Source organism: Ipomoea nil, unplaced genomic scaffold (assembly GCF_001879475.1).
Source record: "Ipomoea nil cultivar Tokyo-kokei standard unplaced genomic scaffold, Asagao_1.1 scaffold2963, whole genome shotgun sequence".
Taxonomy (NCBI): domain Eukaryota; kingdom Viridiplantae; phylum Streptophyta; class Magnoliopsida; order Solanales; family Convolvulaceae; genus Ipomoea; species Ipomoea nil.
Genome location: NW_017619391.1, coordinates 696966 through 720226, shown reverse-complemented (window position 1 = coordinate 720226; position 23261 = coordinate 696966). Strand labels below are relative to the sequence as shown.

Here is a 23261-nt window from a genome sequence, read left to right as displayed (position 1 = left end):
TAAGTCGGAAGGTAACAGGCATAGTCGTATACTCGAAAGAGAAAGAGGAAAACGTAAAGGCCAAGACAATTCAGGCATTTTATTAAGGGAAAATGGGGGTCCAGTACATTGAGAAAAGGGAGGGAACTTTATTTATGCTAAGTAAATTCCCCCCGCGATCCTTCACTCGTCCTCACTCATCATCACACTTAGTCGCTCAGAAGCCTCAGGCGGCGCGACTCACTTCTTCGGCGAAGATGGCTCATCCAGAAAAGCCATCTCGTCCGATGAACCGGAACCAGCAGGAGAAGGGCAGACAGTGTCCCAGAAGGCCGGCATCAGATGCGGGACCATGGGTGCCTCAGCATCTGGATACAGCTCCAGGTAGCGTGCATAGTTGGCGTCCGACATCAGGTCAGAAGTCGGTCCTTCAGGATCGTGCAGCGGGATGGTAAAGGTCATCTGGAAATCTAGCTATTCCGGGATGGCCACCTCTATGAAGGTCCCATCCTCGGCTGTTACACGATCCGTGGTTTGGAGAGGAGAAGGGTCAGCGGCCGGAAAAGAAGGATCAGCGGCCGGAGGAAGAGCCTCGGTCGTCATCCAGGAACCTGAAGGAGTGGAGCCCGTGGAGTGCTTGTGAGAAGCAGGCTTATGAGCCTTCCTTCTCCCTTTTTCAGAGTTCGACCGCTTGGCTGGAGGGGAATGGGACGGCGACCTGAAGACGATTTTCTTCCCCTTGATTGGTAGACGGCCCATGTTAACAAGGAAGATGACGAGAAACAAAGACAAAAACGCCATTTATAGGCTTGAGGAGCAAGGGAGGAGTTAAAGTGGATCAAGTGAATCAGGAAGATCACAGAGGATCCGGCCACAATCCGGCCATTGAAGAGAAAAGATTGAGGAGCGATTCCAGTGATCTGCAGTAAAAGGGCGGATACTTTCCAATATTCGAGTTGAGGAAATGGCTCAATATTGGAAAGTGATGGACTAGTTGATGGGGTGTGAACCCCGTGGGCTCGGGGCCCAATAGGAATAAGATAAGTCCGAGAAGAAGATAGGCCCAAGGGGAGAAAAAGGCCAAGTCCAGAAGTGGAAAAGCCCAAGAGAGACAGGGCTTAGAAATAAGAGGTCAGCTCGACCCTAAGCTCGGCGCGAGTAGGCAGGCGGCACGGAGATAGCCGTTAAAGCATTAAAGAGGCCATTTAAGAGGCCCGGTCAGCAAGCCGTTGGGAGGCCCAGTAACGGCAACCCAACGACCCTTAAAATTAATAGGCCGATTTATGGCCTTAAATGTATACTTTTGAATGATTTCGAGGAGACCCACTATAAAAGGGGACTCCTCAAGAGTGTAAAGGGGACGGCAAGATCAAGCCAAGAATACACACACACTTACAAAGCTATTATTTCCCTTCTATTTTTGAAAGGTGAATCCACCAACTAAGGTTGTGTTGGACCTCCCTGGGCCCAAAAACCCTAAAACCAACAACCATAATGTAGATAATAGCGTCAACTTCCTACACAACTTAACAAAACAACGTCGTTTTGGGAGGCGCGGAGCGCACAGTGCTATGTGCGCCGTGATGCAAGGTATAACAATTGCGTTGTTGACGACAGTTTTGCCATGAACCCAAGTCCACTTTGCAAGGTGAACTTGAATCAAAATATACAATTTATATACATTGTGAACATTTAGTATATAAAATTTGTGAACATTCAATATGTAAATTGCGAACATTCAGTATGTAAATTGTGATGGAATTTGATGGAAGAGATTGACTCAATAGCTTACATGTTTCTCAAAATGTTTGTATATAACATGACTAGTTTCATATTTTTTTGTTTGTGATAAAAATCAAAACCTTACAGCCTGCTCGGCTTGCTACGAGATTTAGGCATTTGCATTTGTATTGACTGATGTATGTTATTTTATCCTCAAGAAATGGAAATTGGGATTAGTTAAAGACTTAAAGTGCATGCTCTTTTCTGTATATATATCTTCCATAAATTCATTCTCTACTTCCTAAGATATTCAAGTTGAGTTTCCATTGGAGGAATCAAATGGTTTATAACGCTTCCAGGAGTTTGGGTTTGGGATGGATTCATGAAATTTAAGATATAATCTGAAAAATTTGGTAAATTTAATCTAGGTTATAAAAAAGAATGCAGGTTTATAATGATTGGGTATAACAATAGAGATGTACTGGTATTTTGTGAGGTATGATTTGGTATACAAATAGAGATGGACCATCATTTTGTGAGGTATAATTTGGTATAAAATAGCAATGGACTGATGGACCTGCATTTTGTGATGTATAATTTGGCTACCTGCATCCATCATAGTACGGCCAGGTCGGAATTCTCACATAACCAACGCCATCCATCATACATGTAGATAAACCAACCCAATGGTCACCGGAGAGAGAAATCCACCAAAAACGCTAGCCAAGGTCGTGAGCATTAACACATGCAGGATGACTGGAAGATCTGATCAGAGGAGAGCTCACGCCAAGCAACATCTTAGGACTTAGTCATGAAGATGCTTCAAGTCTAACCAACAATTCACTTAATACCTCCGTCGCTAAACAATCCTCATCCGAGTACCTAGTCGGCGACATTCCCTTTGTCACGATTCTGGAGAGTTCTCTACCTCACTCTGATCGCAGCTTCATCTAACAAAAGCGGTCGGGTTTTCTTCCCTTGACGACTTGCGAGAATTGAGGAGAGCCACGAAGGAGACGACTATGCCTACTTCTTCTCCTCCGCCAACTACTGCTTCGCACCTAGCCTCCGTGCCTCCTCCACCGGCTACTCCAACCTCTCTCCCTCCATCTCCACCACCACCGGCGGCTACTCCATACCATGCTTGTCATTCTTTTTGTTTGTTTAATTTAGTCCAACTAAAATATTTAATTTGTTTTATATGTGTTCAGCCCAAGTGTGATACCCCATATTTTTTGGGCATTCTACGAGGATCGTAAGTGCGTACATGACTAAATTATTTAGGGTCTCCTAATCCATATTATTATAGGAATATTATTCTTTGAGCCTAATAATTTTCTAATCCTATGTACACAAGATTCCATATCATATAGTTATGTAAATATTATATGTACTTTAATTAATTATCTATATGTGTTTAAGCCTTCCGTATATGAATATATGTACATAGGTCCTGTATATATGTTTTTAATTGGTATATATATATATATATATATATATATATATATATATATATATATGAATGGTTACAGTATGGCTCACGTCTATACATATATATATATATATATATATATATATATATATATATATATATAACAAATATATATTACTTATCTTAATTTTATGAATCCTATTACTATTTTATCTAAATTATATTATTCCTAAATAATATATATACTACTCAAAGTTAACCCTAATCCCATCCTAAACCTAATAGTCTATCACCCTAAGCCTACCTGCTCTCTCTTCCGTCACTCCCTCAGTCTCTCTTTTCTTCTCTCTCGCCGGTATTTCCCTTCACAGTGTAGAAGCCACAGAAGCAATCTGTGAATTTGGACGGCAAGAATGATATTTTAGGCGGATGAAGATGATGAACTGGTTCGACAAAAGATAACAAAAATTGGAGAATGACGATCAGTTGATGATAATGGATTATAATATATATGATGATTAGTTGGAGTGGTGATATTGATGATTATTCGGCAGTGAGGTATTTATATAATAATAATGATAAGTATAATAATGATAAAGATGATGATTATGGAATGATACGATAATGTTTATGGTTAATAGTAATAGTTATAATAATATTATTAGGTTTGATTGATCTACAGGTTACTTGTCAAGGTGAATAAGATTAAGTGTTGATATGAATTTTGGGTTTCGAGGTAAGATTTCATGTTCATCAAAACTATCATTTTTCCCCGAGTATTGTATGTATTGATTTTATATGTGATATATGTTACTAATGTGAACACAAGTAAATTTATCGATAAATTTAATTGTTGTGTGTAGTGATTCTCGAGCTATCGAGAATGGGCTTCGACGTGTCGAGCCCTGTGTGTGTGAAAACTTGGCTTGGTAAATTTTTGGTGTGATGTATGGTTAAAATTGTACTACCACTGGATTATGTACTATGATTATATTTTAGACAAATCATGTGGAGAAAATTATATTTTAAAAGAAATTGTATTTTTGAGAAAGGTGTATTTGGAGAAAATTATATATTCTAGAGAAAATTGTATTCTTTTGGAGAAAAGTATTTATCTGTGGAGAAATAATGAAATTTTGAGAAAATAATGTACAGTGTGGTGTTCAGTAAATGTGAGTACTGTTCACTTGGACTAATTACTACTCATTGGGCTTGGAATCCCATGAGGCTGTATCACTTAGGTTATGATCCAGTTTCCAAACTGTTTGAGTGGTAGTAGGTAGGATAACCTGACTACTTGGATCATATACTACCCAGTGGCTTGGAATCCCCTGGGGGTGTGCACATAGGTTTTAGTCCAGATTCTATGTGGATTTTGATGAGGTTTGTTAATTCTCCATTTATAAATATTAATTCTCTATACAAGGAAAAGTAACTCCACATGTATTTTGGAAAAGTATCAAAATTATATGAGTTTTGAAAATATAAAATCCAAGCCTATATTTTACGGGGTGAAGTGAAACTTACTTAGCTTATGCTAATTTTTGTCTACACCCTATTTTGTTGCAAATTATTTTTACAGGTGAACATTGATAAAGGGATTCAAGATGAATTCAAGCTTAGAAGGAATTAAGAATATATCGATTGGAGATTTATTATTTGAGAGGCACTATGGTTGTATAGCATTATCCTTTATTGTATTACTAGTAATTCACCCGCGCGATGCACGGGAAAAATTTATGTTATTATAAATATAAATAAAAATAGTAAAAATAAAAATATTTTAAATTGTTTAATATAATAATATTTTTGAGCTTCCATTGGTCAAGTATGTATTATTTTTATAGAATACAAAATTATAATTAAAATTTTGTATGGTTAATATAATCTCTAATTATGTACATATTCAAATAAACTTATAGAGAGAATTTACATAATTACATTGATTTATTCTTAATTGTATTTCATCTATATTATAATTTTCACAATACGAATAATAACTAAGATAATTACATTTAGAAAGCAAATTTCAAATTTTGTATGAGTACATTTAAACTCTAATTGAACACATTTTTTTTATATGATTATATAATATATTCTTTATGCACATGGCATTCCATAAACTCAAATGTCATTTTATAAGTCCAAGACCACTTTTTGTGGAGATAATTCAAATGTATTTTTTTTCTTTTAAAAATTCTAAGTTTAGACATCAATAAAAACATTAAAGACCCATACGATATATACATTTATATATATTTAAATTTTTATTTATGGCTTAAATGATTTTTTTTTAATTATGAAGTCCAATAATTGACCCACGGTCCGCAACCCTTGCTTTCTTCATCCCTTCTCGCTTCTGCCATTTCTTTGAAGCATTTGAGATGGAGAAAAATTATATGTAGAGGCTTGCATTAATTGCACTGTTTCAGATATTGAACAGGCTTTCATAAAAAATTTAATTAATATTGTAATCACAAGAACCACCATAAATAACAAAAGCATATCAAATAGACTTTCATTGTAAAGCCAGAGATTTAACTAATATTGCATCGTTTCATATTTTCTATTAATCGGGAATCGGAATCCTTAATCCTAATATCATAACATTTAATAACTCCATTAATTCAATAAATGTAATCCTTTGTTATGGGCGAGAAAAAAAAATAACTATTTAATTTTTCAAATGTTGTGCTTTTTTTTTTTTTTAATAGTAAAAGATGTTGTGGCTATTTTATATTTATAGCTAGTAACTAGTAATAATAATAATGTTGGTAATTAATTATAACATTAATTATTTCCCAACCATATAGCTTTATTATATGTAAGATTGCATCGTTTCATATTTTCTATTAATCGGGAATCGGAATCCTTAATCCTAATATCATAACATTTAATAACTCCATTAATTCAATAAATGTAATCCTTTGTTATGGGCGAGAAAAAAAAATAACTATTTTATTTTTCAAATGTTGTGTTTTTTTTTTTTTAATAGTAAAAGATGTTGTGGCTATTTTATATTTATAGCTAGTAATAATAATAATGTTGATAATTAATTATAACATTAATTATTTCCCAACCATATAGCTTTATTATATGTAAGATTATAGAAGTTGGATTTGGGTTGAGTTTATTTGATGTTGTAAATTTAGCCTTAGCGTTTGGGTATAGAGAAATACCTGAGCGTGGCGGTAACACCCATTTTTCTTTTGGTTAGTTAATGCTTCCGCTATGGTTTTTGTAAAATTCTAAATTAAGGAAAAAAAATTTAAGGAAATTTTGTATAAGAAAATTGGGGTGTTACACCAAGTCTCATTTTTTTAATTTTCCCTTTCTTTTCCTTTTATTTTAGAGCCCTGTATGTAGAAAACAGAATCGGAAGCCATGCAAGACTCCTTCTTTGAACGATTTCCGTGAACTGCAGCGACCGCAAATTATGCCCTGGAAACGTGTTCACCATGAATGGGGAACACGGGTCCAAACAGTGTCTTTTTACGGGAAAAAAAATTAGTTAATGTGCTGTTAACGGTGCTCGTTTGTCCAGATTATGAATTTTCTATTATGAGATAATGAATGTACTGTACATTCATAATCTCATAACAGAAAATTCATAATCGCAAAAAAGAAAAACATTTATTAAATTATGAATTTTCTGTTATGAGATTATGACTTTAGAGTTATGTAATTATGAATTTTCTGTAAATTCATAATCTCATAAAAGAAAATTCATAATTTCATAACAGAAAATTCATAATTGCATACCAGAAAATTCATAATCTCATAACAGAAAATTCATAATTTCATAACAGAAAATTCATAATCTCATAAAAGAAAATTCATAATTTCATAACTGCACATTCATAAATCCATGCCTGCACATTCATAATTTATGAATGTTGAAGAAACTTGCGCGAAGAGAAAGTGAAACTGCGAAATGTGAAAATGAAGAAGAAAAGTCGCGCGGTTAATTAAGAAAAAAAAAAGATTAAAAAAAAAGATAATGGTGCACCATTACCGTTAGGACCATGTTCACCATGGATGGTGAACACGGTTCCATGACATAACGATTGTGCAACGACGACTACGGCAATTGCGAAGAAGACTCTGCGAATTCCGTCCGTGAACTGTAGCAGTCTGCAACGTCCGTGAATTTATGCCCATTCGATATTTCGTCCGCAACTCCGTAGGCTGCTGCGATGAAGGACTCCACGGCTGAGACAGCTTCTACGAACAACATCACAAGTTCCTACAAAGTAAATTAGAAATTAGGAAAATAAAGATTGTTTATTTTTCAAGTTTTATGTGATTGAAGAAATTGATTTTAATTTGTGGATATTAGGTAAATTAAGATTGTTTTGATATGATTATGGAGCCTGGACTAGTATAAATAGGGACGAATTTTTTAGTATAGGATAGTCAGTTTTTCAAAATAATTTTATTTTACTGTAAACACTCCTGCAATGTACTGCTGAGTTTGAATTTTCCAATTCAAGGATTATTGAAGTTTGATTCTACAAGACCAGTGAGATTTATTTAGCTTAATTTTATTCTTTGCACTTTATTATTTATACATCTCATGTTGTTAGAAATAAAGTGTAATAGTTTTGATATGCCAAATATGTATTTGTAGATCCCCCAATTTTATTTTATAGGTCTAGTAGAGTCTTAGACCATGATCAGGAAATTATTTAAATTGGAAAAGAGAAAAACAGAGGAAGTTACATGAAAATAGAAGAAGAAGATATAAAGCCTAAAATCAAGAATTTGTCTGGAGAAAATGACAAATTGAAGAAGAAGATGAATGATACAATATTCACGTCAATGCTACTCAAAGAAATATCCCAGAAGAATTTTCGATGAAGAAAATTAAGATTGGAAGAATGCATGAAATTGACTTGGAGATCAAGCATCTATGGAAAGAAAGGAGTACATCAAAGATGATTGGAGATTTAACCAATGAGCTGTATGGACGAAGTGGAAGATGCTTGATATGTTATGCAAAATGGCTCAAGTTCGAATCTCACCATCAATAATTTTACAAGGTAAAATTTGAGAAGCCAAATCTAATTAAATCTGATAGAGTTGGGCGCTAGTTTGGCTTTGGAGCAATTGCACTTGGGAGCTAGTTTCATAGAAATTGAAATCGAAATTGGGAGCACATTGAAATTGGGAGGGGATGCAAATTCAAATTGGGGACCGATTCGAAGAAGACATGGAGATCAAACTGAATTGAGACAAAAATTGGGGACCGATTTTCGAGACAAAATTCAATACCAGGAGAAGTCTGGGAGCCAATTTCGAAGTCAAAGTCAAAGTCAATAATTCAAAATGGGAAGCAATTGAGAGAAATTCAAATTGGGTGCCAATTACAATTCAAAATGGGAAGCAATTGAGAGAAATTCAAATGATAAGATAAGATCTTTGACAAAAAGATACAAGATTTCAAAAATGAGAGCGTCTCTTTCCAACGGACAGATTCTCATTACCAGCTATAAAATGATGAAGATATGAAGACTAAATGATGAAGATATGAAGACTTGAAGATCATGAACTAGAGACAAACAAGAGAGCAGAAAATACGAACTCATCAAGGGGAACGAATAGAGCAATAAAGCTTAAAATAGCATAGAGCAAAAATCTCATTTGGTACAGAGCATACCAAAAATCTTCAAGTGAGAAGTGAGAAAAGAAAAAGAACTCAGAGAGCTTCAAAAGAGAAATATTCTGAGAGTTCTTAAACAGAGCAAAACAGAGCAAAAATATCAAGTGCTTTACTTGATATATTCAAAGAGAGAAAACACTCAGAGCTATCAAGAGAAATCATTCCAGAGTGTTTATCTTCATCAAAGAGACCTGCGCATCATTGAAGATCAACTACAGAGTCTCAGAAGTTGGAAGCAAGACAACACTTGTTTTGGAGCAAAATAAGAGAAGGGAGGAAAGTAGCACGGAGCTGTGAAATCCTGGATTGTCACACGGAGCTGTGAGATCCGAAGCAGCAGTGTCGGAGGCACTGGGCGTGATTAGTGCGGGCTTTGTGATCAAAGCACTAGATCACGGGATACGTTTCTACCGGAGTGTGGAAGACGGGGGGAAAGTAACGCGAAGTCGTGAAATCCTGGGATAGTAGCGCGACGACGTGAAACCCGAAGCAGCAGTGTGGTGTCACTGGGCATGATTAGTGCGGGCTTTGTGATCAAAGCACTAGATCACGGAAATTCATTGTATCTTGGAACCAAGGAGTGGTAGATATAGTGAATTGCTCTTGGAGATAAGAGCAAGTGGAGTAGGAGGATTACACTACCTCGCAAACCACTATAATTGTCTTGTGTTCTTTACTGCTTTCTTTACTTACTGCTCTTTACATAATTGCTCTACACGAGATGTTGGTCCCAAAAGAGGTAAGGTGAAAGTCTAGAGGGGGGGGTGAATAGACTTTCAAACTATTTGCATAATATAACAATTGGTAAGCCAGAGATAAACCAAGACTCTTAACTAGATTGTTAGAGTCCGGTGCACAGCGGAATTAAATAAACGAAACAGTGTGTGTGTAGATCGTGTCAAGATTATTTTCGTGAGAAGCAAGCAAGAGCAGTAAGTAAAGAAAGCAGTAAAGAACACAAGGCAATTTATAGTGGTTCGCGAGGTGATGTAATCCTCCTACTCCACTTGCTCTTTTCTCCAAGAGCTAATTCACTATATCCACCACTTCTTGGTTCCAAGATACAATGAATTCCGTGATCTAGTGCTTTGATCACCAAGCCCACACTAATCACGCCCAGTGCCTCCAACACTGCTGCTTCGGGTTTCACGTCACCGCGTTACTTTCCCAGGTTTCACGACTCCGCGTTACTTTCCCCCCGTCTTCTACGATCCGGTAGAAACGTATCTTCCGTGATCTGGTGCTTTGATCACCAAGCCCACACCAATCACGCCCAATGTCCTCCGACACTGCTGCTTCGGATCTCACAGCTCCGTGTGACAATCCAGGATTTCACAACTCCGTGTTACTTTCCTCCTTTCCCTTGTTTTGCTCCAAAACAAGTTTTGCCTTGATTCCAACTTTGAGATTCTGTAGATGATCTTCGTTGATGCGCTGAATCTCTTGAAGTTGATGAAGATTTCAACACTCTTGGATATTTCTTTTCTAAGCTTTGTATCACTCTGAGTGTTTATCTCACAAAAGATAGATCAATTTTAAGATCTTGAGATGGGAAGCTTTCTTTGAATTTTCTATGCTCTGTTTAGCTCTGTTCTTGTTCTTTGTATTTTGCTTTTCTTGCTTCTTTTTCACCCCTGCTTTCCAAAGCTTCAATCTTCATCCTTTTATAGCTGGTAATGCGAATCCGTCCGTTGGAAAGAAACAGTCTCATTTTCGAATTTTGCTTAGCTGTATAGCCTTTTGTCAGAAGATAAGATAACGTTGTAGATCTTGTCAGATATTTCAAATTGAGCTTGAGGTTTCAGCAAAAATGGCGTCCCATGAATCTCCATCTGGTGTAGATCACGCCTCTTGGGATTTTTATCTTCAAAATATATTCTCCAATATAATCCCTTACTAGTTAGACTAGTATTTTTGCTCCTGCAACTTCTTCTAATATCTTCCTCTGTTTTTCGTGTATCTGGGTCTATATACTGCTTCCAGACTTCATCTCTTCAATTGACTTGGAAATCTCTTCCTTTGTGAAACTTCATCCCTTTCTATTTTGGGAAATGAAATCTCTATCCCTTCCTGTGACCTTGCACATAATATTTCAAGCTTCTACCATCTCGTCCGTACAGCCTATTTGTTGTTTTCTTGTTCCACTTGGTGTACTCCTTTCTTTCCATTGATGCTTGATCTTCAAGATAGCTTCATGCAAACTTCTAGTCACGTTCTTTCTTCTTCGGGATTTCTTGAGGGATTTTCTCAAATTTCATACGCATACATCTTCCTCTTCTGTTTGCCATTTTCTCTTTGACAAATTCTTGATTTTTGGCTTGATATCTTCTTCATCCATTTCCTCAACTAATGAATTTATTTTTCCCTTTCTTGGTCTAAGACTCGACTAGTCTAATAAAATAAAATTGGGGATCTACGAATTACAATATGGCTTATCAAAATCTATTACAATTTATTCCTAACAATTTCCCCCCTTTTGATAATGCCATAACCTATACTCAAACATTGGCTTTAAGTCTTTGAAAAATATTTTTATTTTTACTCAATTTTATTTCGACAAAGCCAAGATGAGTTTGACAAAAATAATTCTAGGGAAAATAAAACTTTGTGAATTAATTTAGACAAGTCCTATACGCATCCTTGATTAATTTTTTTAATCAATTTTTATCTTTATCAAAATTTTGCATGCGTTTAACAACTCTTGTCTTTTGATTCACCAACTAATTACATGATAGCCAAAAAATAAATCATAAACAGACTTAGATCAGACCATGGGAAATTTTTATTCATATTAGTCGATTTGAGGAAATATTATTGTAGCTAGCCAAAATCATAGAAATTTAAAACATCATATTTCTTGAGGAATATATGCTTGATTACCTTCTGGGTTTCTTGACTCCCATGTCAGCTTTCAATATATCCTTGATATGTTCTCTCATCTTGCAGATATCATTCGTGAACTTCTCACATTCAAATTTCTTAGTCACATTCCCAGCCATGTAGTGTCCAAAGGCTTCTTTAATGTTGGTGCCCGGAAGAGCTCCGGCTTCCCACCAAATTATGCATTCTTCAAAGCTTCTTTGGAATCCCAGACTTTCACCATTATTCTTGGTATAGTCTCTGAGCTCATACCACATTTCGGTTTGCTTCCTTTTTGCTTCTTCTTCTTTATTCTTGTCCGAAATCCATTGAGCTTGATCAGCTTTTGGCCATCTTTTCACCATACTCGGCACATTCTCGGATGTCCAAATTTTCTGCGGTGTTAAGGTTCCTTTTGAGCATTCGAACCAATCTCGAGTTTCGGCCACTTTTGATGAACTTGATCCAAGACTCGGATTTGCAAATTGAGCGAAACCAACTTGGGATTGTTGACCACGTCCTCGTCCACGGCCTTTCGTTGGTGCGACGGTCAAAACTGGCTGTTGCGGTTGACTTCCAATGATGAATTCATGTTGTTGTAAAGCCAGATGATTGAGAATTTCTTCCCCCCTTATGGCATTATCAATCAAAAAGCCAAGGGATTTGGAATCTTGTTCTTGATTGGCTTTAACAATCTTAACTCCATCATGTGTTTTGAGAGAAACATCCTGCAAAACAGACAATTTATTAGCCATGGAGGATAATTCCACCTCAAGGTGATTTATCCTTGTTTCTTAATCTTGTATGGCTTTGATTTGTCTCAGGTGTCTTTCACTGTTGATTTTCTCTGTGGCTTCTCGTTCCTTCTTCATCAGCTGGATGATCTCCAATAAACCTTCAGTGAGATCTCCTTTCAAATGTCGTTCGGCTCTTTCAATTTTTGTCTGCAAAGTGTTTTGATACTCCAACAACTCCTTCAAATTTGTTTGTGTGTTCTCAAAGTGTTGTAGAGAGAGATGTCCTTGCTCGGTGAGAGTACTTCCAATTTTCTGACACACCATATCACTTGATTCAGTGACTTTTGCAAACAAAGAAACCAATAAATCATCTTCATCTTCTTCTCGGGTTCGGCCTCCTTGCATATTCAAAGAGTGTAAACTCTTGAATAAATTCCTTCTTGAATCTCCAAGAACCGGATTTTCAGTGAGTTGCAAATTCTCTTCTGGTGATTCGGCTTCTTCAAGATGATTTTCCACTTCTTCTTCAATTTCCTCTGTTCTTGAAATAAGCTCTGCATTTAAAGTAGCTTCCAGAGAGGTATTTTGAAGTGACAATATAGGGGTGTTATCGTGTACTGGCACTTCATGTGAATATTCCCCCCCAATTGATGGTCTGATTTCACCATCAATTTGGTCTCTAAATTCATCCCTTGTAGGGTCCAATTTTTGACTTTTGACCATATAATGTGATGAGGAAGTTTTGTTCATTTTTTGGTCCTTTTTAATGGGGTAGGAAATACGATTTGTTCCAAATACAGCCAACCAAACATTTTTTTTTATTACTCCTTTAATCAGGAGTACAAAAGAGAAGATCACAAAAGACATTCCTTTTTGACAATACAACCACATCAACTGCGATTAGTGGAACAACATTCATCTTCACTGTTGTCCGAGTCAGTGTGTGGAGGAGATGGGCAGTACCCTGGTCCGGAATCTTCACTGTGCATGTTCGAGCTTGAGGACGAGTACGTTGCATTGAAGAACCTCGTGTAGTCCACAGGTGGACGGATGCGGGGATTCACCGGTGGAGGAGCAGATGGCAGAACGAGTTCTGGTGGTACTGGTGGTAGGTCAGGTTCTGCGGCCGGTGGTGCATCAAACTGAACTGGTGGTGCAAGAGGTTCATGAGAAATTCCTTCAAAGCCCGGTGGTAGCAACACTGGTCCGAATGTCAGCTGCTTCAGATAGTGGATGTATTCGGTGTTGCTCATGTTCATGATTTCCTGGTAGATGTCCGGTTGCACAACAGGTGAAAATTTCAGAAAAGGTCCTTCAGATTCTTTTGACTTCTGTGGTTCGGCTAAGCCTTGACACGGTGGTGGCAAGCTTTTCTCAGCATCTCCTTCTTCAGCATAGATAAACCCTGGTTCTCTTGGTGGTGAAACAGGTGTATATTGTTCAGGGCCTTTCTCTTCAGATACGACAAGAGGGTCGTTTGCAGTATCTCCAACCAGATGTCCTCCAGCCTCAGCCCTTCTGGCTCGCAATTTCTAGAGTCGCACTTGATTCCAGATTCTCTTTGATGTTCTTCTTTCTTCATTGTTCTTCTCCTTCGAAACCATTGTTCTTCCTGCAAAAAAAAAAATAAAATAAAATGCACTGCTTGCACGGTTTTTGGATTGCCGATATATATAGGCGGAGAATCGTCTGAGATCTTCAGGGATTATGGTCGACAGTTGGGTTCTGAACAGGTATGATTGACATCCATTAAATTTGGATGAATCTCTATTGGTTGAGGAGGACGGTGCTAGGAGGAGATTAGACAAGTAACTACTAGTGTTTAAGAGAGGATTTTATCAGATTCGAGGCATGGGTGACGATCGAGATCTTCGAGAGAGAGGGTGTCGATTAGGATTAATGAGAGGGGATCTGATTTTGTGAGAGAGAGTGAGATTTTTGTGGGATTTAATTTATGGGTGGAAGTTTAAGAGGTATAGGTTTAAAAGGTGAAGAGTTTTAATGGGATTGGGTTTTATGGGGTAGAGGTTTAAAGGATGGAGGTTTCAATCCAATCTGATCTCTTCCTTTATCATCTCAAAAATATATAAACGTTAGATGTATCATTTATAAAAATATAATCACATAAATATAATCACACACAAATTACAAATAATCATACACAAATATTTCGGGTAACTCACACAAAATTTTGAAACATATATGAATATTAAAAGGAATTAAATCACATCCATATATAAACATGCATACATACGGTAAACTCCTAATCACAATAGACATAGATTTAGGAAATTAGACAAATTTCAATTAAACACCAAAATTAAACATACATATATACGGTAGATTCTAAAACACATTTTTAGTCAAAAATATTTAGAAACTAACAAATTATTTTAGATACCAATTAACATAAACTAATTAAAAACATTTAGTAATTAAATCATAACAACACAAATAGGCACGGCATTTTTAACATAAACAAATAAGTCATAAAACATGTATTATGCCATGACTACAATTAAAAACACAGATATGCGATTGAAACAAATAAACACAAATTTTCGAAAATGAATTGCATGGCACAAGTTTTCACGTTAAATTTTACATGCAATTTTATAAGTAGATACTAAACACATTGAACTAAATTATTCATGCAATTTTCGAACAAATATATAAACGTATATATTAAATAAAAATTATATGAGCACAAGTATCAATTTAAATCATGAGATTAAGTCCAGTGATACTTAGCTCATTTCAAGCATTCCCAACTCATGCCTTAAGGTAGAAAATCTCGTTTCGCATAAAGGCTTCGTGAGAATATCTGCAACTTGGTTCTTCGTAGGGATATACTCGATTTTTAGATCTTTCTTTTCAACATGATCCCTTATGAAGTGATGTCGTATGTCGATATGTTTGGTTCTTGAGTGAAGCACTGGATTGTGAGTGATAGCGATTGCACTTGTATTGTCACAAAATATGCTAACATCGTCGCAATTCACTCCATAATCCTTCAATTGTTGCTTCATCCACAAAATTTGAGCACAACAACTTCCTACAGCAATGTATTCGGCCTCGACGGTACTAGTTGCGATGGAATTTTGCTTTTTGCTAAACCAAGAAACAAGCCTTCCTCCCAAGAATTGACACATTCTGGAGGTGCTTTTTCTGTCTATTTTACAACCTGCAAAATCCGCATCTGAAAAACCAGTTAGCGTAAAATCTGTACCTTTAGGATACCACAATCCAACATTGATTGTGCCCTTCAAGTATCTTATGATTTTCTTTGTTGCGGTGAGGTGGCTTTCTTTTGGATTTGCTTGGAATCTTGCACACACTCCCACAGCATAAGAAATGTCCGGCCTGCTTGCAGTGAGGTATAGTAGTGAACCAATCATTCCTCTATACTTCGTTTGTTCGACATCTTTTCCATCTTCGTCTTTGTCTAGCCTTATTGATGTACTCATAGGAATTTTGATCGATGATTTTCCATCAAGGCCAAACTTCTTTATCAAGTCGCGGGTGTACTTTGCTTGATTGATGAATATTCCTTCCTTCAATTGTTTGACTTGTAAGCCCAAGAAATAATTCAATTCACCCATCATGCTCATTTCGAATTTATTCTGCATAAGCTTCGAAAATTTCTCACACAAAGAATTGTTAGTGCTTCCAAAAATAATATCATCAACATATATTTGCACTAATAAAATATGATCACCATCTTGAATTCTAAAGAGCGTTTTGTCAACAAGGCCTTTGGTGAATCCACAGCTTATCAAGAACATTGACAAGGTATCATACCAAGCTCTAGGTGTTAGTTTCAACCCATACAATGCCTTTTTAAGTTTGTAGACTTTGTCACCTTCGCCTTTTACCTCAAAACCTGGGGGTTGTTCGACATAAACTTCTTCTTCGAGTAGTCCATTCAAGAATGCGCTTTTCACGTCCATTTGATAAACGGTGAAATCTTTGTGTGCGGCGTAGGCTAGAAAAATTCTGATTGCTTCAAGTATGGCTACCGGTGCAAAGGTTTCATCAAAATCTATTCCTTCTTCTTGAGAGTATCCTTTTGCAACGAGCCTTGCTTTATTCCTAACAATCACGCCTTCTTCGTTTGCTTTGTTCCGGAAGACCCATTTAGTTCCTACAACATTGTGGTTCATTGGTCTTGGAACAAGTTCCCAAACATCATTTCTTTTGAATTGATCGAGTTCCTCTTGCATGGCGTCAATCCAACTTGGATCATTTAGAGCTTCGTCCACTTCTTTTGGTTCAATCTGAGATAGATAACATGTGAACAATGCTTCCATGGTAGATGATCTTGTTTTCACGCCATCTCGAACATTTCCGATCACTAATTCTGGTGGGTGATTTTTGAGCCATCTTAAGTCTGGTTCAAAAGGGTGCATGGTGCTGGGTGGATTTACTGGTTGAGAAGAGGTAGCACTGGTTCGAATTTCTGCTTCATTTTCTAGATTTCCAACTTCTCCAGTAATTGCATCCAAGGGCTGATTTGCAATTTCCACTTCAACTGCATCCCTGGGTTGATTTGCAATTTCAATACCAATTGCATCCCGCATTTCATTTCTTACTGGATGAGAGATGGGATTTTCTAGAGAATTAATTTCCAACTCATCCATTCCCTGCAAAATATTTTCTTCACACGTATCATCAGTATCACAAAAATCAATATGACACTTGTTACCATTTTGCTCAATATTTTCGCCATTTTCGTCCAGAGCATCAATATTGACGTGTGATTTTTCATCAAATACCACGTGTATGGATTCTTCAACCACCATTGTTCTTTTGTTCAAAACTCTGAATGCTTTGTTGGTAGTCGAGTATCCTAGAAAAATTCCTTCATCTGCACGCTCATCAAAGGCTTTTAGATGCAATTTATCATTAATATGAATAAAGCACTTGCATCCAAAAATATGAAAATAACCAATATTTGGTTTTCTCCCTTTATTATAAAGCTCATATGGCGTCTTCTTATACTGCTTATGGATCATGCTTCGATTTTGCGTGTAGCAAGCAGTGTTGATAGCTTCCGCCCAATATCTTTTCGGGAGACCGGCTGCACTAATCATCACTCGTGCGGCTTCTTTAAGCGTCCGGTTTCTTCTTTCGGCAACACCGTTTTGTTGTGGTGTTCTAGCGGCAGATAATTGATGAGAAATTCCATGTGAATTGCAAAAAGCTTGTATAACTCCATTCACGAACTCGGTTCCACGATCGGTTCGGATTTTTGATATTTGCAATTCTTTCTCATTTTGTAGTTGCTTCAACAGTTTTGGCAACACTTGTTCAACTTCATTTTTCTTCTTGAGAAACACGGTCCAAGTGTACCTGGAAAAATCATCAACAACAACAAGAGTATATTTCTTACCACTTACACTTATTGGATCAACCGGTCCAAATAAGTCCATGTGTAGCAAGCTTAGCGATCTTGATGTTGATTCGTGCGTCTTAGACTTGAATGATGATTTGATTTGCTTTCCGCGTTGGCATGCATCACACACTTGGTCCTTCTTGAAGATAATACTTGGTAATCCTTCAACTAGATTTTTCTTTGCAAGCTGATTGATAGTCTTGAAGTTTAAATTGTTGAGCTTTTTGTGCCATTCCCAATTTGCTTCATTCGAATTTCTGGCCATTAAGCATACTGAATCTTTGCTTGTGCTCCAATCAACAATATACATATTCTTTCGCCTTTTTCCAGTGAGCACAACTTCATTTGAGAGCTCATTTTTGATTAGGCAATTATCTTTGGAAAATTCCACAAGATAGCCTTTATCACAAAATTGACTAGTGCTCAACAAATTGAATTTTAGGCCTTCAACAAATGAAACATCTTCGATCTTCAAACCATTTCTTTCAATTGTACCAACTCCTTTTGTAGTTCCATAATTTTGATTTCCTCCAAATATAACTTTTGGTCCATCGATTTTCTTGAAATTCACTAGACATGATTTATTTCTAGTCATGTGGCATGAGCAACCACTGTCGATGTACCAAACATCCTACAAAAAAGATTAGTTGGTTTTAGGTACCCATACTTGCTTGGGTCCTTTGCTGTTAGTAATTTTTGGTAACCAAACCCACCTTGATCCTATTGAATTAAGATAAGGCGGTTTGTAACCATTTGAAACACGATAATCATAATTAACTTTTGAAAACATTTTTGGCGCCGGGTTTTGAAAAACATTTTTATATCTAGGCACCTGGGAAGAGGATTGTTGCTTTGGTCTATAAGAAGCATTTAAACAAGATTTACACAACCAATCCTTTTGAGTGGAATAAAATCTTCCATCTCTATTTCTAGAAAAGCTTCCTTCTTTTCTAAAAATTCTTTTTGCACTTGACTCTTTGGCATATCTTTGCTTGAAGAATTTTTGTTGTTTTGCCGTGTTATTGAACTGTTTTGACCTTTCAACATTCAACTTTGCTTTTGTTTGATAGTCAAGTCCTTGTCTCATTGTGCTATACTGACTTTTAACAAATTTTACCACTTGCACTTTATTGTTTAAAGGAGTAGTAAGATTAGTCAGTTTCGGAGGGGTTTGAGAACATGTGGAGTCATAACCGATTCCGGTTCTATCTCCTGATGGCTTTTGCATGTTTACCATTTTATCCATAATTTTGGACGAATTAGTAAACGTAGCAATGGTAGCCCGAAGGTTATGTTCTCTAACCTCTCTTGATTTACACTCTTCTTGAAGTTGAATATTTTTACTCTTCAAGTTACTCACTTCAAGTAAAGCATCTTGCAATTTTTTATTCATCTCTTCTTTTTCAAGAATTAGAATATTATTGCGCTCCTTGAGTTGAGGATGAGTGAACATAATCTCTTGACAATCTCTCATTAGACTGCCAATAGATTCACGAGAAAAAGAGGAATTAACAGAATTGAAAGAATTAGATGTTACCTCTTCTTCCTCTGCTCTAAGAGCCATAAAGCACTCTTCACTTGAACTCAACTCATTTGACATACATACTAGAGCCGTGTCATCTTCCGAACTTGAACTTTCATCACTTGATGACAATCCATTCGACTCATCATTTTCATTTGGTTCATTGCTAATGAGAGCTTTTCTTTTGTCGCGCTTGAACCTTCGATCTTTGCTTTCGGATTTATTCGGTGTAGATTCAACATTTATGCCTTGATACTTGCTAACGATCGGATACGGACAATTTATTTTGAAATGTCCGGGTTTGCGGCAATTGTAGCATAAATTGTTGTTTTCTTTGACTTTCTCTTCTTGTGTCGTGCGAGAGACATATTTTCCACGAGCAGAATTTTTGTTGTCTCCTTTTCGCATGAACCTTTTGAATTTTCTAACAAAAAGAGCAAATTGTTCGTCAGTTATAAAATCAATATTATCTACTGACCTGGAGGTTGACGGTTGTTCGGCCATTAGAGCTGGATTTCGAATTTCATGAACTTCATCATCTTTGGCCTTCATTTCGAACTCATATGCTTTAAGATCACTAAATAATTTGTCGGTTGACAATATTCTTAGATCTCGGTGATCTCGCATAGTCGTAACCTTCATATCCCAAGTAGATGGTAAGCCTCGTAGAACTTTGAGATTAATTTCCTTTTGGCTAATATTTTTGCCAAGGTCATTAATTTCTCCAAGGATTTTGATCATTCGAGCTTCCATATCAACAATGGATTCGTTTGAGAGCATTTTGAAGTCCTCGAAATTCTTCATAGCAATAGTGAGCTTGTTATCTTTTTCTTGTTCATCTCCTTCTCCGATCTTGATGAGAGTATCCCAAATTTCTTTTGCACTTGTACATTTTCGAACCTTTGGGAATATTGTATCATCAATGGCTTTGAACAGAATATCTTTGGCAATGTTGTCAAGATTGTTCCTCTTTCTATCATCCGGCGTCCATTCCGGTTTTGGCTTTGGTACGAATTGTTGAGCATCCGGTGATAGAAGAAAAGCCGTATTTACTTTCAATATTTCGATCGGGCCAGTGGAAATAACTTCCCACATTTCATCGTGTAAAGCTGATAGATGAACCTGCATACGAACTTTCCAATCATCAAATTTATCAAGCGAGAATAATAGATTTTGAGCTAAATCTTTATTCATCTTCTCGGTGGATACGAGAGACAAATAATCCAATTTACACACACTGGGTAAGATGGATCTGCCTAGCAGTCAGAAACAAGGTTGACCCAATTAGGCAACCTGCTCTTGATACTAATTGTTGGTATCGATTAGAGACAAATTCTGACTCGGATAGGCACCAGCTCTGATACCAATTGTTGGTCCCAAAAGAGGTAAGGTGAAAGTCTAGAGGGGGGGGTGAATAGACTTTCAAACTTTTTGCATAATATAACAATTGGTAAGCCAGAGATAAACCAAGACTCTTAACTAGATTGTTAGAGTCCGGTGCACAGCGGAATTAAATAAACGAAACGGTGTGTGTGTGTAGATCGTGTCAAGATTATTTTCGTGAGAAGCAAGCAAGAGCAGTAAGTAAAGAAAGCAGTAAAGAACACAAGGCAATTTATAGTGGTTCTCGAGGTGATGTAATCCTCCTACTCCACTTGCTCTTTTCTCCAAGAGCTAATTCACTATATCCACCACTTCTTGGTTCCAAGATACAATGAATTCCGTGATCTAGTGCTTTGATCACCAAGCCCACACTAATCACGCCCAGTGCCTCCAACACTGCTGCTTCGGGTTTCACGTCGCCGCGTTACTTTCCCAGGATTTCACGACTCCGCGTTACTTTCCCCCCGTCTTCTACGATCCGGTAGAAACGTATCTTCCGTGATCTGGTGCTTTGATCACCAAGCCCACACCAATCACGCCCAATGTCCTCCGACACTGCTGCTTCGGATCTCACAGCTCCGTGTGACAATCCAGGATTTCACAACTCCGTGTTACTTTCCTCCTTTCCCTTGTTTTGCTCCAAAACAAGTTTTGCCTTGATTCCAACTTTGAGATTCTGTAGATGATCTTCGTTGATGCGCTGAATCTCTTGAAGTTGATGAAGATTTCAACACTCTTGGATATTTCTTTTCTAAGCTCTGTATCACTCTGAGTGTTTATCTCACAAAAGATAGATCAATTTTAAGATCTTGAGATGGGAAGCTTTCTTTGAATTTTCTATGCTCTGTTTAGCTCTGTTCTTGTTCTTTGTATTTTGCTTTTCTTGCTTCTTTTTCACCCCTGCTTTCCAAAGCTTCAATCTTCATCCTTTTATAGCTGGTAATGCGAATCCGTCCGTTGGAAAGAAACAGTCTCATTTTCGAATTTTGCTTAGCTGTATAGCCTTTTGTCAGAAGATAAGATAACGTTGTAGATCTTGTCAGATATTTCAAATTGAGCTTGAGGTTTCAGCAAAAATGGCGTCCCATGAATCTCCATCTGGTGTAGATCACGCCTCTTGGGATTTTTATCTTCAAAATATATTCTCCAATATAATCCCTTACTAGTTAGACTAGTATTTTTGCTCCTGCAACTTCTTCTAATATCTTCCTCTGTTTTTCGTGTATCTGGGTCTATATACTGCTTCCAAACTTCATCTCTTCAATTGACTTGGAAATCTCTTCCTTTGTGAAACTTCATCCCTTTCTATTTTGGGAAATGAAATCTCTATCCCTTGCTAGATTTGTCAATTGAATTCTCATCCCTTACTTGATTTGGAATTGCAATCTCATCCCTTGCAATCTATATCTCCAATTGAATTGAAGCCTTGTAAATCTCATCCCTTCAAATTGATTTCCCTGTACCAATTTGAACTTCAATTCTTCTGATGAAATTGCATCCCTATTTCAATTTCGGGGTTCCAATTTGTTAATGTGTATTGCATGTGTTTTAGATCCAAGGATGAAATTAAATGGTATTAAGATAACTTTTCCCTTATTGTATAAAACACCAAGTGATGTTGAAAAGAATGTGGACAAGGTGAAAAAGGCATTAGAAGATTTATATCTTGATTATGTGAACTTGTATAGTCAAGATGCTTCTTCTTCTAGTGGACATAGTGAAGTCAATGTTGAAAGCAGCACTCTGGTTGATGGTGGACAACAAATGGATAAAGGGATGCAAGAATTATTGAGTATGGTCTACCAAAGTCAATTAATTCCTCTTACGAAATCAGAGTTGGAGACTTATCTTGAGGAAAATCTTTTTATTCCTTCTTCTACTTCATCCTTTTGTGCCTTGGCGTGGTGGAAAAATAATAGTCCAAAGTTCAAAGTTTTATCAAAGATGGCTTCTGATATACTAGTTGTTCCTATTTCAAGTGTGGCATCTGAATCCACATTTAGTGCCGGGGGAAGAGTCACTGATGAATATCGGGCTAGCTTAAATGAGGAATCTATTGAAGCTCTTATTTGTGGTGGGGATTGGCTTCGTAACAAGTACGGGCTGAAGAAAAAACAAAAGGTAAGAATTTACTTTATGAGCATTTGAACTTGTAATGGACTTCATTATTTATTCTCAATTTTTTTTATTGTGTAGGGAGATTCTGGACAAGAGGAGATAATGTTGAAGCCATGACTTGTTTCATTTTATGTTTGAATACTATTATTGTTATTATGCTTAATGTTTCGTGTTTGTATTGTGGACTTATGATTTCTGTTGTTGTTAAACTTATGAGTTGTGAATTTGTGATGGACTTTTGTATTATGGACTTGTAGACATGAAGTTATCAAACTTGTATGGTTTTTGTATTATGAATTCCTTCTTATTATACTTGTGTTGTTTGACATTTTATTATAAAATATGAACTTGATTTTGTCATTTACGATTATTGGTTGATTCACTTGATTGTAATTTAATAACATGATTATTTTTTACAAGTATAATCATATATATAATCTATTAAAAGGCTT

General features: G+C 36.6%; 1 protein-coding gene across 1 annotated transcript; it reads left to right on the top strand.

Annotated features, from left to right (window-relative positions):
- The first annotated feature begins 4601 nt into the window (after positions 1-4601).
- LOC109162910 (zinc finger BED domain-containing protein RICESLEEPER 2-like) lies at positions 4602-22962 on the top strand. Its single transcript, XM_019311614.1, has 3 exons — positions 4602-4606; positions 22385-22812; positions 22888-22962. The coding sequence occupies exons 1-3, from the start codon at positions 4603-4605 to the stop codon at positions 22924-22926; spliced, it is 471 nt and encodes a 156-aa protein (XP_019167159.1). The 5' UTR covers position 4602; the 3' UTR covers positions 22927-22962.
- Positions 22963-23261: the final 299 nt, after the last annotated feature.

Coding starts and splice junctions, on each gene's coding strand:
- LOC109162910 (XM_019311614.1), top strand. Junction 22,813..22,887: donor GGCTGAAGAAAAAACAAAAG/GTAAGAATTTAC, acceptor TTTATTGTGTAG/GGAGATTCTGGACAAGAGGA.